Raw genomic sequence first — 23,808 nt, 5'->3', positions numbered from 1 at the left:
CTGTATAGGCAGGATAGAACAGTGGTGTCTGGTAAGACAAGGGGCGGCGGACTATTTATTTTTCTGAATTTATATTTATTTATATCTATTTATAAGAAAGTCTCAAGGTTTTGCTCACCTGAGGTAGAGTACCTCTTAAAGGGAAAAAAGGATTCTGCCAGTCCGTGGTGAGTAATTGCAGTTATTTTAGTTCATATGAACAAAATAAATAAAATAAATTAGTTACAAACAAAGGAAAGAAACAAACAAAAAAACACAACATTTTAGAAATACGTAAAACGTCAGCCTTGTTCTCCAGTATCATCTTGATTTGAATGCACTACGGTTCTTTGAGGGCTCAACACTAAGATAAGGACCATGGGACTAAACACCTCCCAATGCAACTGGATCAAGGACTTCCTGACGGGCCGTCGTCCCCAGGTGGTAGGGTAGGTAACAACACATTCTCCACTCTGTCCCTCAACACGGGGGCCCCTCGGGTGCGTGCTCATTCCCCTCCAGTACTCACTGTTAACTCATGACAGCACAGCAAGGCAAGACTACAACACCATCATTAAGTTTGCTGATAACACAACAGTGGTAGGCCTGATCAGCGACAATGATAAGGCAGTCTATAGGGAGGAGGTCAGAGACCAGAGATCCTGACGGGTTGCATCACTGCCTGGTATTGCAACTGCTCAGGCTCCATCCTCAAGGCACTACAGAGGATAGCGCATATGGCCGAGTACATCACTGGGTCAAATCTTCCAGGACGTCTATACCAGAAGGTGTCAAAGGAAGACCCTACAAATTGTCAAAGACTCCAGCCACCCTAGTCAAAGACTGTTCTCTCTGCAACCACACGGCAAGCGGTACCGGAGCACCAAGTCTAGGTCTAATAGGCTCCTAAATAGGTTCTACCAAGCCATAAGACTCCTGAACAGCTAATCAAATGGCTACCCAGACTACTAGCATTGACCCCACACCTGGACCTATGCTGCTATTCTCTGTTATTATCTAAAACTCTACATAAATGTACATATTACCTAAATGACCTCAACACCGGTGCCCCTACACATTGTCTCTGTAACGGATTTGAATTTGATATACCACGGATAAGGGCAGTGTCAAGGCACTCCACGATGCGTCGTGCTTAAGAACAGCCCTTAGCCGTGGTATACTAGCCATATACCACACCCCCTTGTGCCTTATTGCTTAAATGTATAATGTTGAAGTGTGCAAGAACTGACCAGTAATATTGAAATTGGCTGAGATGTTGATACTCAAACTTCCATTGGTGATCGCAGCCTTCAGAGTAGTAGCCACGGCATCAGCAAAAGGTGTGGTCGCATTAGCAGTTGTGTTAGCGGCAGCAAACTCCAGCTGGGTGTCTGTGATGATGGAACCACTCCTGGGATGACAAAACAAGGCATAGACCGAAAATGTTATTTTTTATAATTAGTTTGGTTGTTGTTGATAGCAGTAAACCGTTGTACTGGCTATTTAAAACTGTTTAATGGTAATACTGATTTAGAAATAAATTACACCTGGTATACAAAAGGGTTATAAATGTTATTGACTTTGTATACTGAGTGTTACAGCTTACTGACCTGAAACCCACCACAATCAGTCTTATGAAGTTTGGGAAATGAGCCTTAAACAGAGGCTCAAGCTGAAAAACAAAAATGATAAAGAGTGATTCAGTGACATGTGGCAGACAGTAAATACTGATATGAATATGAAAATATTGTTCTATTTGCTCAAAACAAATCCCAGAGCAACATTTCTTCATTATCCATAATAGCTAGCATTGACTAAACAGCATTCCTCTAATTAATGGGCAACTCATCCGCCTGGTAGAGGATATTTTCCAAGAAATTCGAAAAATATATAACAATATTTCAATAACTTCATTATTCTAAAATACTGTTTTAGAGGTCAACAACATTTTACAGTCTTGTAATTTCCCATGTTATGCACAATTGGTACTGTTATCTGTAATAAATGATATTCTGTTTTAGCAAACTTTCACTTCCTGGTATGAATGTTTGAATGTGTGTTTAAAAAATACAGGGGTCCTATAATGAAATCCACATGATCATTTCACAAAAAGTAATTTGTTGAGATTATCAAAATATGCAAAACAAAATTGAAATTTAATTTGAAATTGGTTGTCAAAGCAAGCTCAATGGCCCAGATGAGCTGCCTTTAATTTAAATCAATACTGTGGATACCTGGTACTTTCCTATTGCATGGTAAACGAGGATCTTACCGCTTGAATTGTCTTCGTTACCAGACTCTGGAACAAAGGTGAAGAGGTATTTGTCAGAGCAGGACTGAAAGCCTCATCTGATCTGAATACCAGATTCAAAACAAATGTGGGCAAGGGTGTTGTAGTTGGAGCGGCTGTGGTTGTTGTGTTGGCAGCTGTGGCTGTTTTGGGGACAGCTGTGGTGATATTGTTGGCAGCTGTGGTTGTGGTTTTGGCAGATGTGGATGTAGTGTTGGCAGCTGTGGTTGTAGTGTTGGCAGCAGTGGTTGTAGTGTTTGCAGCTGTGGTTGTGGTTTTGGCAGCTGTGGTTGTAGTGTTGGCAGCTGTGGTTGTAGTGTTGGCATCTGCGGTTGTTGTGGGGACAGCTGTGGTTGTTGTGGGGACAGCTGTGGTTGTCGTTTTTGTATTTCCAGTTGAGGTGGGAGTTGCTGCGGATGGAGTCGGTTTTAGTGAAAAACAGTGAATGCATTTATATAATGAATCAACATCTGTATTACATTTTCGTGTACAAAAACCAGGGTCATTCCAAAAGAGGAAAACACACTGTTTACCACTGGAGACATGGATGAGCTTAGAACTGTGGACATAAAAATGGGATTCCCGTTAAAACACTTGAAACACATGTACAATTTATAATCATCATCACTATCTGAACAAGAGTTGCCTGGGTGAGTTTAAGACAAAAGTGACGGAAAAGAACAGTAGACACTAGTCCTTTCTGCCGTAATTGGTGTAAATGGTAACGTTTATTTATGTTCAACTGTGTCCCTGTCTGACTTGTTATGTGTTGCCCTGAATAGAGTGACATTGTGCCACCTTATGTCAAGTGCATGGTATAGTGAAGTGACGCAGAATGAAGATGTGCAGCTATGATTGTGGTGAAATATTGAGCGTGACATGTCAGAAATATCAGTAGGTGATGTGTTGAACTGACCGCTGACAACGATGGAGCTGGTATTGACACGGATATCTATACTCCCTTCGTTGACTGCATCCACCAGAGTATCTTTCACCGAATTAGCAGTGGGTGCAGTCCCGTTACCAGTAAGTCCAAACTCCATTCTGCTTTCTGTGATGATGGACCCACGTCTGCGAATGCAAAACAAGGAACAGAGCTAAGGTAAAAAAAAAGTGGTACAGTCCCTTAGAAGTGGCTGAAGTAAATTGGAAAAAGGACAATTTGCGCATCTATTAGAAGAACACCCAGATCATTATTGAACTCAGGCTGCCACTCACCTGAAACTCAACACAACAAGCTGAATGAAACTTCTAAAGACTTTGCGATAGACTGGCTCAATCTGAAAAGCAAACAGAGATGGTATGAAGACTTCAGGATCAAGACAGAAATCACAGACCTTAGAAGGTTCATAGCTGGGAAATTTGAAATCAACTAACGTTACAAACTCTATTTGCTGCTTGATTGCAAAAAAAAATTCTTACCTCATTTTTTATAGTAGTAGCCCGATCCTGGAAAGCTTGCGAGGTGTTGTTTGAGAGAGTTTCGGTGAAGGTCTCATCTGAACTGAACACTAGAAGCAAAACATTTGGGGCTGCGGTGGTTGTCGGGGCAACAGCAGCTGTGGTTGTAGTGTTAGCAGCTGTGGTTGTAGTGTTGGCAGCTGTGGTTGTTGTGGGGACAGCTGTGGTTGTTGTTGTTGCATTTCCAGTTGTGGTGGGAGATGCTGCGGATGGAGTCGGTTTCACTGAAATACAGTGAATGCATTTATATAATGAATCAACATCTGTATTACATTTTCGTGTACACCATCTCGTGCATAAAATTTTCTCAGTAGAACACTAATTTCTTGCTGATTACAACACACATTGTTGCTGCATAGTGTTGCAATCTTGTGGTGCTTTCGGAAAGTATTCAGACCCCTTGACTTTTTCCCGATTTTGTTAAATTTCAGCCTTATTCTAAAATGGATTACATAGTTTTCCCCCCACCATCAATCTACACACAATACCCCAAAATGACAAAGTAAAAACATGTTCTTAAAAATGTTTGCAAATGAATAAAAAATAAAAAATTGAAATATCACATTTACAGAAGTATTCAGACCCTTACTCAGTACTTTGTTGAAGCACCTCAGGCAGAAACTACAGCCTCGCTTCTTCTTGGATATGACGCTACAAGCTTGGAACAACTGTATTTGGGGAGTTTCTCCCATTCTTTTCTGCAGATCCTCTAAAGCTCTGTAAGGTTAGATGGGGAGATTCGCTCTACAGCTATTTTCAGGTGTCCCAGAGATATTCGATCGGGTTCAAGACCGGGCTCAGGCTGGGCCACTCAAGGACATATAGAGACTTGTCCCGAAGCCACTTCTGCATTTTCTTGGCTTTGTGCTAAGGGTCGTTGTCCTGTTGGAGGGTGAACCTTCGTCCCAGTGTGATGTCCTGAGTGCCCTGGAGAAGGTTTTCTTCAAGGATCTCTCTCTAGTTTGCGGCGTTCAACTTCCTGTCGATCCTGATGAGTCTTCCAGTCCCTGTCGCTGAAAAACATCCCCACAGCATGATGCTGCCACCACCTTGCTTCACCTAAGGGATGGTGCCAGGTTTCCTCCCGACGTAACGCTTGGCATTCAGGCTCCAATGCCATCATTCAGTTTGCTGATGATACAACAGTGGTAGGCCTGATCACCGACAACGATGAGACAGCCTATAGGGAGGAGGTCAGAGACCTAACCGTGTTGTGCAATGACACAACCTCTCCCTCAACGTGATCAAGACAAAGGACATGATTATGGACGACAGGAATAGGAGGACCGAGCCCGCCACCATTCTCATCGACCGGGCTGTAGTGTAAGCAGGTATAGAGCTTCAAGTTCCTTGGTGTCCATATCACCAACAAACTAACATGGCCCAAGAACACCAAGACAGTCGTGAAGAGGGCACGACAAAACCTATTCCCCCTCAGGAGACTGACAAGATTTGGTATGGGTATTCAGATCCTCAAAAGGTTTAACAGCTGCACCATTGAGAGCATCATGTCGGGTTGCATCACTGCCTGGTATGGCAACGGCTCTGCCTCCATCCGCAAGGCACTACAGAGGATAGTGAGTATGGCCCTGTACATCACTGTGGCCAAGCTTCCTGCCATCCAGGACCTCTATACCAGGCGGTGTCAAAGGAATACCGTAAAAATTGTCAAAGACTCCAGCCACCCTTAGTCATAGACGGTTCTCTTTGCTACCGCATGGCAAGCGGTATGGAGCGCCAAGTCAAGATCCAAGAGGCTCCTAAATAATTTCTACCCCCAAGCCATAAGAATCCTGAACAGAATATCTAATGGCTACCCAGACTGCTAGAATTGCCCCCACCCCTGGAACAATTCTGCTATTCTCTGTTATTATCTATAACTCTACCTACATTTATAATTTACCTCAACACTGGTGCCCTGGCACATTGACTCCGTACCGGCGCCTTACAGCATTTCACTGTATGGCACATGTGACAAATGCAATTTGATTTGATTTTGATATACCACAGATAAGGGCAGTGTCAAGGCACTCCACGATGCGTCGTGCTTAAGAACAGCCCTTAGCCATGGTATACTAGCCATATACCACACCCCCTCGTGCCTTATTGCTTAAATGTATAATGTTGAAGTGTGCAAGAACTGACCAGTAATCTTGAAATTGGCTGAGATGTTGATACTCAAACTTCCATTGGTGATCGCAGCCTTCAGAGTAGTAGCCACGGCATCAGCAAAAGGTGTGGTCGCATTAGCAGTTGTGTTAGCGGCAGCAAACTCCAGCTGGGTGTCTGTGATGATGGAACCATTCCTGGGATGACAAAACAAGGCATAGACCGAATATTTTATTTTTTATTATTAGTTTGGTGGTTGCTGATAGCAGTAAACCGTTGTACTGGCTATTTAAAACTGTTTAATGGTAATACTGATTTAGAAATAAATTACACTGGGTATACAAAAGGGTTATAAATGTTATTGACTTTGTATACTGAGTGTTACAGCTTACTGACCTGAAACCCACCACAATCAGTCTTATGAAGTTTGGGAAATGTGCCTTAAACAGAGGCTCAAGCTGAAAAACAAAAATGATAAAGAGTGATTCAGTGACATGTGAGACAGTAAATACTGATATGAATATGAAAATATTGTTCTATTTGCTCAAAACAAATCCCAGAGCAACATTTCTCCATTATCCATAATAGATAGCATTGACTAAACAGCATTCCTCTAATTAATGGGCAACTCATCCGCCTGGTAGAGGATATTTTTCAAGAAATTCTAAAAATATAAAACAATATTTCAATAACTTCATTATTCTAAAATGCTGTTTTAGAGGTCAACAACATTTTACAGTCTTGTGATTTCCCATGTTATGCACAATTGGTACTGTTATCTGTGGTAAATGATATTCTGTTTAGCAAACTTTCACTTCCTGTTATGAATGTTTGAATGTGTGTTTAAAAAATACAGGGGTCCTATGATGAAATCCACATGATCATTTCACTAAAAGTAATTTTTGAGATAATGAAAATGTGCCAAACAAAATTCCTATTTTTAATTTAATTTGAAATTGGTTGTCAAAGCAAGCTCAATGGCCCAGATGAGCTGCCTTTAATTTAAATCATTACTGTGGATGCCTGGTACTTTCCTATTGCGTGGTAAACGTGGATCTTACCGCTTGAATTGTCTTCGTTACCAGACTCTGGAACAATGGTGAAGAGGTATTTGTCAGAGCAGGACTGAAAACCTCATCTGATCTGAATACCAGGTCAAAAACAACTGGGGGCGAGGGCGTTGTAGTTGGAGCGGCTATGGTTGTTGTGGGGGCAGCTGTTGTTGTAGTGTTGGCAGTTGTGGTGATATTGTTGGCATATGTGGATGTAGTGTTGGCAGCTGTGGCTGTTGTTGTTGCATTTCCAGTTGTTGTGGGAGATGCTGTGGATGCAGTAGGTTTTACTGAAAAACAGTGAATGCATTTATATAATGAACCATTATCTGTATTACATTTCCGTGTAATAATCTTGAGCATAATATTTTCTCAGTAGAACACAAATTTATTGCTGATTACAACACACATTGTTGCTACATAGTGTTGCAATCTTGTGGTGCTTTCGGAAAGTATTCAGACCCCTTGACTTTTTCCCGATTTTGTTACATTTCAGCCTTATTCTAAAATGGATTACATAGTTTTCCCCCCACCATCAATCTACACACAATACCCCAAAATGACGAAGTAAAAACATGTTCTTAAAAATGTTTGCAAATGAATAAAAAATTGAATTTTTTTTTTTTGAAATATCACATTTGCAGAAGTATTCAGACCCTTACTCAGTACTTTGTTGAAGCACCTCAGGCAGAAAGTACAGCCTCGCGTCTTCTTAGATATGACGCTACAAGCATGGAACACCTGTATTTGCGGAGTTTCTCTCATTCTTCTCTGCAGATCCTCTAAAGCCCTGTCAGGTTAGATGGGGAACTTCGCTCTTCAGCTATTTTCAGGTTTCCCAGAGATGTTCGATCGGGTTCAAGACCGGGCTCTGGCTGGGCCACTCAAGGACATACAGAGACTTGTCCCGAAGCCACTCCTGCATTTTCTTGGCTTTGTGCTAAGGGTCGTTGTCCTGTTGGAGGGTGAACCTTCGTCCCAGTGTGATGTCCTGAGTGCCCTGGAGAAGGTTTTCATCAAGGATCTCTCTCTAGTTTGCGGCGTTCAACTTCTTGTCGATCCTGACCAGTGTGAGGTCCTGAGTGCTCTGGAGAAGGTTGACGCTTGGCATTCAGGCTCCAGTACCATCATTCAGTTTGCTGATGATACAACAGTGGTAGGCCTGATCACAGACAACGATGAGACAGCCTATAGGGAGGAGGTCAGAGACCTGACCGGGTTGTGCAATGGCACAACCTCTCCCTCAATGTGATCAAGACAAAGGACATGATTATGGACGACAGGAATAGGAGGACCGAGCCCTCCCCCATTCTCATCGACGGGGCTGTAGTGGAGCAGGTTGAGAGCTTCAAGTTCCTTGGTGTCCACATCAGCAACAAACTAACATGGTCCAAGCACACCAAGAGAGTGGTGAAGAGGGCGCAACAAAACCTATTCCCCCTCAGGAGACTGACAAGATTTGGTATGGGTTTTCAGATTCTCAAAAGGTTTAACAGCTGCACCATTGAGAGCATCCTGATGGGTTGCATCACTGTCTGGTATGGCAACTGCTCGGCCTCCATCCGCAAGACACTGCAGAGGATAGTGCGTACGACCCAGTACATCACTGGGGTCATGCTTCCTGCCATCCAGGACCCATATACTAGGCAATGTCAGAGTAAAGACTAAAAAATTGTCAAAGACTCCAGTACTTCATAGACTGTTCTCTCTGCTACCGCATGGCAAGCAGTCTAGGACCAATTGGCTCCTTAACAGATTCTACCCCGAATCCATAAGACTGCTGAACAATTAATCAAATGGCCACCCGGACTATTTATATTGACACTGATTTAATGTTGTCATAATTTAAATCAACGGGGAAATTGACCCTGTCAGGACGTAACTCACTCGTAGCTGGCCTACCAATGTTCAGAGAAGGACAATCTCACTCATTAGCGCTGCAGGGTCTCTGGTCATCAGCTTGGTTTTCTGGGAGAGGAGGAGGAGGAGATGGAAAACCAATGCTCTCACGAGATGAACTGTGACTATTCTCGTGGAGAGGAAGAGGAGCAAGGCCACTGCCATTGCTGTCATTGCTGGCAGTGAGGTATCTGTTGGGATTGGGGGGCTGCTATCGAAAGCTGCTGCAGAAGTACTAGCTTCTTCCACATGCAATGGTGTTGCGTCAGTCGAGGACGAGGTGGCTTCGCTGACTGGTCTGAATAATCTTCGATAGTTTGGTACGAGCTTAATCAGATAATACTTTTTCTTTGCATTTTTGTGCACCACTTGGTCTTGCCTTTTGTTTATCCATCTCACTCTCCGTATCCGAGTCCGATCTGCTGATCCAATTTACTTAAAAAAAAACTTGATAGCCAATTAAGTGAGGAAGCCGGGGCTGAGCAAGAGGCCAATTAGATGCATGGCAATGATAGGCATATTGTCTCTGACGCACCTACTACCCATGTAGATTATTGAAAAACACAACTTCCTACGTATAAAATAAAAAGGTGTATTATTTACTTTTTGTAGGGTTACTTTCAAAGTGATTTACAGCAGAACGGCAGAGTTACGTGTAAAACTAATAATTCCTCAATATCGCTGCTGGGGATGCTATGAAGTCCAAAAATTACGGGCGGAGCTAGAAAGTTGGCTATCAGAAGTACTCCATTATAAACTCACTTTTAATCTATTTGTCTACATATTTCAAGACATGGCATATGGGGATATAGTGAGATACACAATGGGCTGGACGATTCTCTTCTCATCACTCATATTGTCACGTTCTGACCTTAGTTCTTTTGTTATGTCTTTGTTTTAGTATGGTCAGGGCGTGAGTTGGGTGGGCGGTCTATGTTCTTTTTCTATGATTTGGTATTTCTGTGTTTGGCCTGGTATGGTTCTCAATCAGAGGCAGCTGTGTATCGTTGTCGCTGATTGAGAACCATACTTAGGCAGCCTGTTTTCACCCTTGAGTTGTGGGTGATTGTTTTATGTTGAGTGTTTGTATCTGCACCAGACAGAACTGTTTCTGGTTTCGTTCGTTCACTTTGTTGTTTTTGTTCAGTGTTCATTTACTTTATTAAAACGATGGACAATTACCATGTTGCACATTGGTCCTCACCTCATTCCAACGACGATCGTTACACATTTCAAGAAAACGTTAGACTACAAACTTGGAAATCAATCAATCCGCCATCACTAACACAATGTAAAATCAAATGACTAGTATTAAAATATTGAAAAAGCATGGTTGACAGAGGAAAAACAAATCTGTGCAATTTAAGGCCATGTGACAAACAATAATGCAGGCACTAGGGATGGGGGTGTGAGCATGCACGTCTGGGCTGATGAAATGTAGTCATTGTTTGTGTGCTTATGTAAGTTGTTTTTCGTATGTATACATTTGTGTCTGGAGTGAAAAAAGCTGTATAAAACAAAAAAAATATTTCTTTATAAAACAAAATAGACATAGATGACGGGCACATGGGCCCGGCCTTGCAGGGGATGCGGGAGTGTCCGGTCTGCTAGTGGTTAAGGCTAGGACTGTGAGTGACATCTGCAGAATGGTTGAGACTAGAAAGACAATTCACATTTGGGATAGTTCAGTAGAAGCTCTCGATGAACGCAAGATTACAGCTGACCATGTGAAATGAACTCTTTACAGCAAGAACAAGGCCTTTCTTCCATAGAAAAGCATTACCTACATCCCTTACATATCCATGACGCCCCGTGGACTCGATTGAGCTAGCTAACTGTCTTTTCACAAAATCCATTCTGACTGTATATGGATTGCCTGTGTTAAGGTTCAGCTTATGTGGAAATAGGAGGTGATTTAATTCATTCTCGACATGGTCCTTCATTCTCTCCCTGAGGTTACACAAAAATACTGTCTTCCATCGTCTGTAGAACAGTCAATTCTTAACGTAAAGACTAAAATTCGGTAAATTTTTAAAAGGTGTCCCCAGGAAGTCATACATTCAAAATCAGCTTCCTGTGATTATAGGAAGTGAGTTAATTGGGGGTCATAGGAACAGTTTTGAGGGGTTAAAAAGGTTGAACCTTTCCAAATCACCAGCATATGACAATGTAAGTCAATCAGCCCGAGAGCATTTACAGTGGGGCAAAAAATAACACAATAAACAAACTGCCTTGTTAGAATTAATTCTGAAGAGAATATCAGTCAAATATTTTGAGAAGAACTTGAAACTTGAAACTGCCTGTCTGTCCGGGTATTTGGTATTTGGAATTTTATTAGGATCCCCTTTAGCTGTTGCAAAAGTAGCAGCTACTTTTCCTGGGGTCGACACAAAACATGAAACATAATAAAGAATGACATAATGCAGAACATCATTAGACAAGAACGGCTCAAGGACAGAACTGCGTAAAAAAAAATGAAGGCACACGTTGACTACATATCAATGCATACACACCAACTATCTAGGACAAATAAGGGAGAGGCGTTGTGCCCGCGAGGTGTTGCTTTATCTGTTTTTTGAAACCAGATTTGATGTATGTTTGAGCAATATGAGATGGAAGGAAGTTCCATGCACATTTCCTTGAATTTGTTCTGGATTTGGGGACTGTGAAAAGAACCCTGGTGGCATGTCTGGTGGGTTAAGTGTGTGTGTGTCAGAGCTGTGTGTAAGTTGACTATGCAAAAAAAATGGGATTTTCAACATATGAATGTTTCTTATCAAAAGAAGAAGTGATGCAGTCAGTCTCTCCTCAACTCTTAGCCAAGAGAGACTGGTGTGCATAGTACTTATAACAGCCCTCTGATTACAATAAAAAGCAATTCTCAAGCCTGTAGAACTTGCTTTTTCGAGTGCGGTGTCAAAAAAGCAGAGAATCTCTTTACAACCATTATATCTACAGTTGAAGTCAGAAGTTTACATACGCACAGGTTGGAGTCATTTTGCAACCACTCCACAAATTTCTTGTTACCAACTAACGTTTTGGCAAGTCGGTTAGGACATCTACTTTGTGCATGACGCAAGTAATTTTTCCAACAATTGTTTACAGACAGATTATTTCACTTATAATTATCACAATTCCAGTGGGTGAGAAGTTTACATGCACAAAGTTGACTGTGCCCTTTACAGCATTGAAAATACTAGAAAATTATTTCATGACTTTAGAAGCTTCTTATAGGCTAATTGACATAATTTGAGTCAATTGGAGGTGTACCTGTGGATGTATTTCAAGGCATACCTTCAAACTCAGTGCCTCTTTGCTTGACATCATGGGAAAATCAAAAGAAATCAGCCAAGACCTCAGAAAAATAATTGTAGACCTCCACAATTCTGGTTCATCCTTGGAAGCAATTTCCAAACGCCTGAAGGTACCATGTTCATCTGTACAAACAATAGTATGCAAGTATAAACACCATGGGACTACGCAGCCGTCATACCACTCAGGAAGGAGATGCGTTCTGTCTCCTAGAGACGAATGCACACTGTTGTGAAAAGTGAAAATCAATCCCAGAACAACAGCAACAAACCTTGTGAACATGCTGGAGGAAACAAGTACAAATGTATCTATATCCACAGTAAAACGAGTCCTATATCAACATATCCTGAAATGCCACTCAGCAAGGAAGATGCAACTGCTCCAAAACCGCTATAAAAAAGACAAACTACGGTATGCAACTGCACATGGGGACAAAGATCATACTATTTGGAGAAATATCCTCTGGTCTGATGAAACAAAAATAGCACTGTTTGGCCATAATGACCATTGTTATGTTTGGAGTGAAAAGGGGAGGCTTGCAAGCCAAATAACACCATCCCAACCATGAAGCACAGGGGTGGCAGCATCATGTTGTGGGGTTGCTTTGCTGCAGGAGGGACTGGTGCACTTCACAAAATAGATGGCATCATGAGGCTGGAAAATTATGTGGATATATTGAAGCAACACCTCAAGACATTATTCAGGAAGTTAAAGCTTGGTCGCAAATGGGTCTTCCAAATGGACAATACTTCCAAATGGCTTAACGACAACAAAGTAAATGTACAGTCGTGGCCAAAAGTTTTGAGGATGACACAAATATACATTTTCACAAAGTCTGCTGCCGCAGTTTGTATGATGGCAATTTGCATATACTCCAGAATGTTATGAAGAGTGATCAGATGAATTGCAAATCATTGCAAAGTCCCTCTTTGCCATGCAAATGAACTGAATCCCCAAAAAACATTTCCACTGATTTCAGCCCTGCCACAAAAGAACCAGCTGACATCATGTCAGTGATTCTCTAGTTAACACAGGTGTGAGTGTTAACGAGGACAAGGCTGGAGATCACTCTGTCATGCTGATTGAGTTCAAATAACAGAATAGAAGCTTTAAAAGGAGGGTGGTGCTTGGAAACATTGTTCTTCCTCTGTCAACCATGGTTTGGTTACCTGCAAGGAAACAGGTGCTGTCATCATTGCTTTGAACAAAAAGGGCTTCACATGCAAGGATTTTGCTGCCAGTAAGATTGCACATAAATCAACCAATTATCAGATCATCAAGAACTTCAAGGAGAGCAGTTCAATTGTTGTGAAGAAGGCTTCAGGGTGCCTAAGAAAGTCCAGCAAGAGCCAAGACCATCTCCTAAAGTTGATTCAGCTGCGGGATCGGGGCTGAGAGCTTGCTCAGGTATAGCAGCATGCAGTTGTGAGTGCATCTGCATGCACAGTGAGGTGAAGACTTTTGGAGGATGGCCTGGTATCAAGAAGGGCAGCAAAGAAGCCACTTCTCTCAGGAAAAACATCAGGGACAGACTGATATTCTGCAAAAGGTACAGGGATTGGACTGCTGAGGACTGGGGTAAAGTCATTTTCTTTGATGAATCCCCTTTCCGAATGTTTGGGGCATCCGGAAAAAAAGCTTGTCTGGAGAAGGCAAGGTGAGCACTACCATCAGTCCTGTGTCATGCCAATAGTAAAGCATCCTGAGAACATTCATGTGTGGGGTTGCTTCTCAGCCAAGGGAGTGGGCTCACTCACAATTTTGCCCAAGAACACTGCCATGAATAAAGAATGGTACCAACACATCCTCTGAGAGCAACTTCTACCAACCATCCAGGAACAGTTTGGTGACGAACAATGCCTTATCCAACATGATGGAGCACCTTGCCATAAGGCAATGGTGATAAGAAAGTGGCTTGGGGAAAAAAACATTGATATTTTGGGTCCATGGCCAGGGAACTCACCAGACCTTAATCCCATTGAGAACTTGTGGTCAATCCTCAAAATTCGGGTGGACAAACAAAAACCCATAAATTCTGACAAACTCCAAGCATTGATTATGCAAGAATGGGCTGCCATCAGTCAGGAAGTGGCCCAGAAGTTAATTGACAGCATGCCAGGGTGGATTGCAGAGGTCTTGAAAAAGAAGGGTCAACACTACAAATAATGACTCTTTGCATCAACATTATGTAATTGTCAATAAAAGCCTTTGACACTTATGAAATGCTTGTAATTATACTTCAGTATTCCATAGTAACATCTGACAAAAATATCTAAATACACTGAAGCAGCAAACTTTGTGAAAATTAATATTTGTGTCATTCTCAAAACTTTTGGCCACGACTATATTGGAGTGGCCATCACAAAGCCCTGACCTCAATCCTATAGAAAATGTGTGTGCAGAACCTAAAAAGTGTGTGCGAGCAAGGAGGCCTACATGACTCAGCTTCACCAGCTCTATCAGGAGGAATGGGCAAAAATTCACCCAACGTATTGTGGGAAGCTTGTGGAAGGCTACCCGAAACGTTTAACCCAAGTTAAACAATTTAAAGTCAATGCTATCAAATACTAATTGAGTGTATGTAAACTTCTGACCCACTGGGAATGTGATGAAATAAATAAAAGCTGAAAAGCTTAAAATGAAGTGGTGATCCTAACTGACCAATTGTTTGTATTAGGATAAAATGTAATGAATTGTGAAAAACTGAGTTTAAATGTATTTGGCTAAGGTGTATGTAAACTTCTGACTTCAACTGTATATGTTTTGACCATGACAGTTTACATTCTATGATAACGTCAAGTAATTTAGTCTCCTCAACTTGTTCGACAGCCACAACATTCATTAGCAGATTCAGCTGAGGTCTAGCACCTAACGAATGATTTGTACCAAATACAATGCTCTTAGTTTTAGAGATGTTCACTTCCGGATGAAAAGTGTGCCCAAAGTAAACTGCCTGCTACTCAGTCCCAGAAGATAGGATATGCCTAATTAGTAGAATTGGATAGAAAACACTCAAGTTTCTTAAACTGTTAAAATAATGTCTGTGAGTATAACAGAACTGAAATGTTAGGCGAAAACCTGAGAATTATTTTTTATCTTTGTAGTTTTCCATTGACTGCCTATAAAGATTCCATTGACTTAGGACTCAAATTTCACTTCATATGGCTTCCACTAGATGCCAACAGTCTTTAGAAATTGTTTCAGGCTTGTACTCTGAAAATTGAGGGACTAAGCCCACTCTGAATGAGTGGACACCGCAGTGTCCCAGAGGTTTTTCATGCGTGCGACCGAGAGCGCGTCTTTCTTTTATATTGACAAATCTTTTGTTTGGTTGAAATATTATGCATGTATTATGCATGTACCACCTAATAGGATTTTGTTTTATTTTGTGTTTGTTTTGTCCTCTAAATTCGCCATCCCATTCAACAGTACAATGAATGTCATTGTTAGTATTGCTGTCTTTTTTATTAGATTTTTTTATTGTAAAATAATACACATATTATAAAACAATATATATACATTATTGATTATTTTGATTAAAAACAACCTGAGGATTGATTATAAACATCGCTTGACATGTTTCTACGAACTTTACTGATACTTTTTGGATTTTTCATCTGCCTGTTGTGACTGCCTTTGAGCCTGTGGAATACTGAACAATACTGAACGTGCAAACAAAACTGAGGTTTTTGGATATAAAGAGGGACTTTATCGAACAAAACAAACATTTATTGAGTAAATGGGAGGCTTGTGAGTGCAACCATGTGAAGATCATCAAAGGTATGTGATTAATTTTATCGTTATTTCTGACTTGTGTAACTCCTCTACTTGTGATGTCCTTGTGATACTGTAATACTTGTTCTTTGTTGATATGAACCTGCAACCAGTCAAAATCTATTGAGCAGTCAGTACTGTTAATAAATGGAAAGCTCAATGTTCAGGGCCATACAATTTGTCCATTGTACAGTATACAGCCTACAATGCACTGTACTACAGTATCCATTTTCAGACTTTCTCCTTCCCACCTTCAACAACCTGTGTGCTCTCTGAAATGGCTTATATTGGTTGTGTAGCATTATTTGAAACAGGTTAAATCAATTTTGAGTGGTTGTGTTCAATCAGTGACATACAGTGGGGCAAAAAAGTATTTAGTCAGCCACCAATTGTGCAAGTTCTCCCACTTAAAAATATGAGAGGGGTCCTGTAATTTGTATCATATGCCAAATGTTTTCTGTAAGTCTTCACAGGGTTTTCACACACTGTTGCTGGTATTTTGGCCCATTCCTCCATGCAGATCTCCTCTAGAGCAGTGATGTTTTGGGGGTTTGCTGGGCAACATGGACATTCAACTCCCTCCAAAGATTTTCTATGGGGTTGAGATCTGGAGACTGGCTAGGCCACTCGAGGACCTTGAAATGCTTCTTACGAAGCCACTCCTTCGTTGCCCGGGCGGTGTATTTGGGATCATTGTCATGCTGAAAGACCCAGCCACGTTTCATCTTCAATGCCCTTGCTGATGGAAGGAGGTTTTCACTCAAAATCTCACAATACATGGCCGCATTCATTCTTTCCTTTACAAGGATCAGTCGTCCTGGTCCCTTTGCAGAAAAACAGCCGCAAAGCATGATGTTTCCACCCCCATGCTTCACAGTAGTTATGGTGTTCTTTGGATGCAACTCAGCAGTCTTTGTCCTCCAAACACGACGAGTTGAGTTTTGGTTTCATCTGACCATATGACATTCTCCCAATCTTCTTCTGGATCATCCAAATGCTCTCTAGCCAACTTCAGACGGGCCTGGACATGTACTGGCTTAAGCAGGGGGACACGTCTGGCACTGCAGGATTTGAGTCCCTGGCGGCGTAGTGTGTAGTGTGTAGTGTGTTTGTTACTTTGGTCCCAGCTCTCTGCAGGTCATTCACTAGATCCCCCCGTGTGGTTCTGGGATTTTTGCTCACCGTTCTTGTGATCATTTTGACCCCACGGGGTGAGATCTTGCGTGGAGCCCCAGATCGAGGGAGATTATCAGTGGTCTTGTATGTCTTCCAATTCCTAATAATTGCTCCCACAGTTGATTTCTTCAAACCAAGCTGCTTACCTATTGCAGATTCAGTCTTCCCGGCCGGGTGCTCTTGACAGCTCTTTGGTCTTGGCCATAGTGGAGTTTGGAGTGTGACTGTTTGAGGTTGTGGACAGGTGTCTTTTATACTGATAACAAGTTCAAACAGGTGCCATTAATGCAGGTAACGAGTGGAGGACAGAGGAGCCTCTTAACGAAGAAGTTAGGGGTCTATGAGAGCCAGATATCTTGCTTGTTTGTAGGTGACCAAATACTTATTTTCCACCATCATTTGCAAATAAATTCATAAAAAATCCTACAATGTGATTTTCTGGATATTTTTTTCTCATTTTGTCTGTCATAGTTGAAGTGTACCGATGATGAAAATAACAGGCCTCTCTCATCTTTTTAAGTGGGAGAACTTGCACAATTGGTGGCTGACTAAATACTTTTTTTGCCCCACTGAATGAGAATGTGTTTAGAGTCTTGCTAAAAAAGTCTAAGTGAGATCTGCAAATTGTGTTTTACCATGTGAAATGGTTTAAGGTATTGACAACAGTCTGCATAATTAGCTTAATGAGTCCAGGCAACTGAGAACTTTGTTCAGCCAATGGGTTTCAGTGTTTTAGCAATTGAAAAAAACTCATGTCAGTGGCAGGTCACTGTTAAAAATAGAAAAGAGTAGAGGCTGCCCTGCGGTACACCACATTTTACATGTTTGACATTAGAGAAGATTCCATTGAATAAAACTCTTTGAGTTCTATTGGATAGATAGCTCTGAATCCACAATATGGCAGAGGTTGAGAGAGGTAGAGAGAGGTAGAGAGAGGTAGAGAGAGGTAGAAAGAGAGAGAGAGAGAAGCTATAACAACCAAAAGACATGTCTGTCTATGAGTCTGTCTGTCTATGAGTGGATATGTCTGCCTGCCTGTCAGTCAGTCTGTCAGTCTGTCTGTCCCGGGAGGAGGGTGAGAGAAGGGGTAGAGTGAGGGAGGGGGAGAGGGGAGTTAGAGAGAGAGGGAGAGAGAAAGGGCAAAGAGGGTGAAGGGGATGAAAGAAGGGGGAGGGAGAGAGAAGAGGAGGGGGTATAACTGTAAGGTAGAGAGTTAGACAGATGAAGATAGAGAGAGGAGGGATTAGAGAAGAGAGTGTGAGAGAGAACTGAGAGAACAGAGAGAGAACAGATATAAAAACCGACAGACATGTCTGCCTGTCTATCTGCTTGATATATGTCTGTCTGTCTGTCTTGTTTGTTTACACTTTGCATCATTATTACTAACTATTTTGCTTAGAATACAATGTATTGACTCATGCAGCATAAAACATGCCTCACCCTGATCTATTTCACCTGTCTTGTGCTTGTCTCCACCCCCCCCAGCAGGTGTCTCCCATTTTATCCCGTTATCCACACATTTTCTGGTGGTCTGTTGCAAGTTCGTCTTGTCTTGTCAAGTCTTACCAGCGTGTTTTCCAGTATCTCTAGTTTCTCTTTTCTAGTCCTCCCAGTTTTGACCATTCTGCCTGCCCTGACCCTGAGCCTGCCTGCCGTCCTGTACCTGTCGGAATCTGACCTAGTTATGAATTACGAATCTCTGCCTGTCCTCAACCTGCCCTTTGTCTGCCCCGTGTTAAAAATAAATTATCTGAGAGCTGAACCATCCACCTCCTGACCTTGGTGGAATGCCACGACCACACTTTCATCACATTGCTGGAGCAATTCCATAGGTTATCTACTAAGCAGCAAGCCACAACTGTAATCCCCCCAACTGTCCGATACCTCTCTACCAACAGCACTTCTCCCCAATATACCCTGGCTTCCCGAGAACCCCGCTTACCTCCTCCGGAGCACCACGCTGGAGATCCAGCCGGGTGTATCTCTCCTAATGTTCTCTCATCTTTGAGCTGCAGCCCTCTTTGTTTCCCTCGGTTTGCTCAAGGAAAGCGTACATGATCATGCTGATATCTGGGAGGGCTCTCACCTGGGCAGTGGTGGTGTGGGAGCAACAATCCACCGTTTGCCTCAGTCTGGAGGAGTTTGTGGCGGAGGTTAGAAAGGTGTTTGATTCTCCGTTGTCCAGGAGAGAGGCTGATCGTCAGCTACTGCAACTGAGTCAAGACTCCCGTAGTGCGGCAGACTACGAAGTAGATTTTTGCACTTTGGCCACCGAGAGTGCCTGTAACCCGGAAGCTCTGTTCGACACGTTCATGCATGTATTATTGGAGGTGGTTAAAGACGTGCTTTCAGCCGGGGAGCTTCCCATGGATCTCAAGTCGCTCATAGCATTGACCTTACGGATTGATGGGCGGCTACGGGAACATAGGAGGGAAAGGAGATCTGCTCCAGGTCACACTCGCTCATCCACAGCACCCACCTCGCCTCCAAGGAATCCCGTAAGATCCCGGGAGAAGCCGATGTCACCCGCGATCCCTCGGAAATCACAGAGGGCTCTCGACTCACTTCCTCTGTAGCCCATACAACTGGGCACGGCCAGACCTCCTCCTGCTGAATGCTTAATGAGAAGTTCCCCAAGAACACAGTGGCCTACATCATTCTTAAATGGAAGAAGTTTGGAACCACCAAGACTCTTCGTAGAGCTGGCTGCCCAGCCTAACAGTAATCGGGGGAGAAGGGCCTTGGTCAGGGAGGTGACCAAGAACCCAATGTTAGCTCTGAGAGAGCTCCAGAGTTCCTCTGTGGAGATGGGAGAACCTTCCAGAAGGACAAACATCTCTGTAGCACTCCACCTTTCTGGCCTTTATAGTACAGTGGCCAGACGGAAGCCACTAATCACGAAAAGGTACACAACAGCCCGCTTGGAGTATGCCACAAGGCACCTTAAAGACTCTCAGAACATGAGAAACAAGATTATCTAGGCTGTTAAAACCAAGACTGAACTCTGTGGCCTGAATGCCAAGCTTCACGTCTGGAGGGAACCTGGCACCATCCCTACGGTGAATTATGGTGGTGGCTGCGTCTTGTTGTGGGGATGTTTTTCATTGGCCGCGACTGGGAGGCTAATCAGGATTGAGGGAAGGAACGGAGCAAAGTACATAGAGATAGAGATACATGTTGAAAACCTACTCTAGAGCTCTCAGGACCTCAGATTGGGGCGATAGTTCACCTTCCAACAGGACTGTGATATTTCAGTTTTTATTTTGAACAAAATCGCAAAAAAATATACAGTAATTCACCAGTAACAACTATTTAATTGACATTGACAGGGATTGGCAATAACAATATTGATGACACAGTAACTTTCAATACCATCAACTTGTTTTGATGTCATTCCCGTCACACAGGAGACAGAGGAGAAGCATTACATGGCTCCTCAAGAGAGGAGTAAGTAACAGGAGAAACTTACCAGGAACAACTGCATAGAAGCAGAGAACTGCTGTCAAAATCTTCCAATACATGTCACCTTTTAATGCTACCACTACCTGGAAACACCTACAAATGAGTAGAGAACAAATTGAAGAGTTGGAAGCAAATTATCAAATAAAATATTATAGGACCAGACAATTAAAGGGACGATTTGTGGAATTTGATCAATGAAATAACCAGCCAATATTGTATTTTAAATGTAGTTTAAAAAAAAAATGTTTTATCGATGTTGGCTAATTTAACAATCTAGGTGATTTGAAAGTGTAAAATCAATCAACACATGCATCGGTAGTAAGAAGTGTTCATATGCTTGACTGCCTACAGTCAAACCAAAGAGCAGACCAACTCTCATGCATTCAGGTGTGTGAGAAGAGACTGTTAATGTTCAATCAAAGAACAGATATCATGACATCCATCACTCACCTTAAGAAATATAACTATGTTTACCACGAAGAGGAGTCCTGTTACGTTCTTTCCACAATAGAATGATAATGAATTGACTGATTTCCAGATGTAGAACTATCTGCCTTGCAGCCAAATGACAACTAACTTGGGAGTGTAGATGTGGGAGCATTTAAAGAGAGGAAGTAATTGGGTTATGACATAAGCACTCACATCACTTCATCATTCCTAAAACCGAATGGCCAAACAACATTTTTATGCAGAGTTTCTCAACAAACTGGCAAAACAACGCGGAAACCCTGGTGAATTACAAGAAAGGACATGTCATTTGATTAATTAAAGGTCTAGACATCAGACACCAGGAAGAGTAGCTGATTATCAGAAGCATTCCCTAACACATTTCTCCGCCCAACGTTTCGGTAAAACATTTAGGGATGGGGCTGGAGAAATGTAAGCAGTCTGAAATTCATAAACAGAGCAGGATCCCATCCTTGAAATCGACATTTGTGTTTTAACCATGTTCTGAGGCTATACGTTGTTTGTTAACATTTACTTTGTTTACAAACATTGGAGAAAAACAAGCTTATATTTTGTGTTCTGATTGAGTACGACAGTGGAAGTACGCTCATGAGGCATTTAAATGTTATATTCTTCAAGAATCAATGGGGATACAGTGCATTCGGAAAGTATTCAAACCCTTAGACCTTTTCCACATGTTGTAATGTCACAGCCTAATTCTAAAATAAATTACATTTGAAAAAATGAAATATCACATTTACATAATTATTCAGACCCTTTACTCAGTACTTTGTTTGGCGGAGATTACAGCCTTGAGACATCTTGGGTATGACGCTACAAGCCTGGCACACCTGTATTTGGGGAGGTCCCATATCCCATTCTTCTCTGCAGACCATCTCAAGATCTGTCAGGTTTGTTGGGGAGTGTCACTGCACAGCTTTTCTCAGGTCTCTCCAGAGATGTTCGATCAGGTTCAGGTCTGGGCTCTGGCTGAGCCACTCAAGGACATTCAGAGACTTGTCCCAAAGCCACTTCTGCATTGTCTTGGCTGTGTGCTTAAGCTTGTTGTCTTTTTGGAAGGTGAACCTTCACCCCAGTGTGAGGTCCTGAGTGCTCTTGAGCAGGTTCTCATCAAGAATATCTCTGTACTTTGCTAAGTTAATCTTTCCCTCAGTCCTGACTAGTCTCCCAGTCCCTGCCCCTGAAAAACATCCCCACAGCATGATGCTGCCACCACCATGCGTCACTGTAGGGATGGTGCCAGGTTTCCTCCAGACGTGACACTTGGTATTCAGGCCAGAGAGTTCAATCTTGGATACATCAGATCAGAGAACTTTGTTTCTCATGGTCTGAGATACCTTTAAGTGCCTTTTTGCAAACTCCAAGCTGGATGTCATGTGCTTTTTAAATGAGGAGAACCTAGCGTCTGGCCACTCTACCATAAAAGCCTGATTGGTGGAGTGCTGCAGAGACGGTTGTACTTATGGAAGGTTCTCCCATCCCCACAGAAGAACTCTGGAACCATGTCAGAGTGACCATCGGGTTCTCGGTCACCTCCCTGACCAAGGCCCTTCTCCCCCGATTGCTCAGTTTAGGCCGACGGCAAGGTCTAGGAAGAGTCTCGGTGGTTCCAAACTTCCATTTCAGAATGATGGAGGCCACTGTCTTCTTGGGGACCTTCAATGTTGCAGACATTTTTTGTACCACTTACCAGATCTGTGCCTTGATACAATCCCGTCTCTGAGCTGTATTGACAATTCATTGCCTTGGTTTTTGCTCTGACATGCACTGTTAACTTATAGTTGTAGTCGGAAGTTCACATACACCCATTCAAAGTCATTTCTCAACCACTCAACTTCTCTAGGGTAGGTGAGACGCTAACGTCCCACCAGGCCAACATCCGGTGAAACTGCAGAGAGCTAACATTTTAAATGCACCATTCGTTGTATTAAACCTTCTTGTAAATACATGTATCTTACATCATTTAAAATATGAACGTCTTATTAATCTAGCCGCTGTGTCAGATTTCAAAAAGGTTTACTGCAAAAGGAAACATGAGATTTTCTGAGGACGGCGCCCCACACACACAAGTATTACGAGCATTTTCCAACCATGCATTAGCATCACGAAAGTCAGAAATAAAAATAAAATAAATCACTTACCATTGAAGATCTTCCTCTGGTGGCAGTGCCAAGTGTCCGAACTACACTGTGATTGTTCGTTTTGTTTGATAGAATCAAACACGAAACATTTGTAATCCGGTTGCTTCGTGATTTCCGTCTCATTCAACTTTGGACGAAGCGTTCATGATAATTACACACACTAAACAAACTTTTATCCAGTCATGGTTGATTTCATTGCAATCCTCTGGTTGTTACTAACACAACCATACATGAGGGTTATTTTCCTAGGAAGTATTGACCAAAACAAAACAATTTGAAGACACCAATCAATGACCTCAATGGTAGGACCGGTCTATCGTTGATTGACTGTTTTTTGGCCCAATGACCACTGATCATCTTGAAATATAGCTTGGAAGATAACCAATGAGTTGAGGTAAACAGCAATATGCAATGGTTATACGTTCGAAGACCAGCCTTTGTCATAAACTCTGGCGTAAAAGAGGTTCATTCGCCATTGCAAATCCTTATTGACGGAGACCAGTGTTACGCATAGCAGTACATATTCAAATGCATTTTCAACAAGTTTATATATTTAAATTATGGCGAATAAATCAGGAAAAGCTAAAACAAAGTCTAGGTATACAGATTTAACCCAATTTATAGAGGAAATTGATCGAGACAGCGAGACCGAGTTTCTTCAGGAAGATGAATCTTTCAGCGAAGC

General features: G+C 42.2%; 1 protein-coding gene across 3 annotated transcripts in view; it reads right to left on the bottom strand.

Annotated features, from left to right (window-relative positions):
- The window catches only part of LOC135506758 (integumentary mucin C.1-like), a 28,420-nt gene extending 7,330 nt beyond the window's left edge, over nt 1–21,090 (bottom strand). The window contains exons 1-11 of one of the 3 annotated variants that reach the window (XM_064926115.1): nt 20,965–21,090; nt 20,522–20,607; nt 6,901–7,181; nt 6,236–6,297; nt 5,876–6,036; nt 3,692–3,954; nt 3,488–3,549; nt 3,186–3,340; nt 2,252–2,679; nt 1,590–1,651; nt 1,230–1,390 (exon numbers count right to left, since the gene is read on the bottom strand). In XM_064926115.1, the coding sequence (XP_064782187.1) occupies nt 1,230–1,390; nt 1,590–1,651; nt 2,252–2,679; nt 3,186–3,340; nt 3,488–3,549; nt 3,692–3,954; nt 5,876–6,036; nt 6,236–6,297; nt 6,901–7,181; nt 20,522–20,573 (1,687 nt within the window). In that variant the 5' untranslated portion in view covers nt 20,574–20,607; nt 20,965–21,090. The remainder of the gene's footprint in view (nt 1–1,229; nt 1,391–1,589; nt 1,652–2,251; nt 2,680–3,185; nt 3,341–3,487; nt 3,550–3,691; nt 3,955–5,875; nt 6,037–6,235; nt 6,298–6,900; nt 7,182–20,521; nt 20,608–20,964) is intronic. The other 2 variants (XM_064926116.1, XM_064926117.1) reach the window with 2 other exon arrangements.
- Nucleotides 21,091–23,808: the final 2,718 nt, after the last annotated feature.

This window comes from Oncorhynchus masou, chromosome 20 (assembly GCF_036934945.1).
Source record: "Oncorhynchus masou masou isolate Uvic2021 chromosome 20, UVic_Omas_1.1, whole genome shotgun sequence".
NCBI lineage: Eukaryota > Metazoa > Chordata > Actinopteri > Salmoniformes > Salmonidae > Oncorhynchus > Oncorhynchus masou.
The sequence above is the reverse complement of the archived record's forward strand: the minus strand, read 5'-3'. Positions and strand labels throughout refer to the sequence as shown.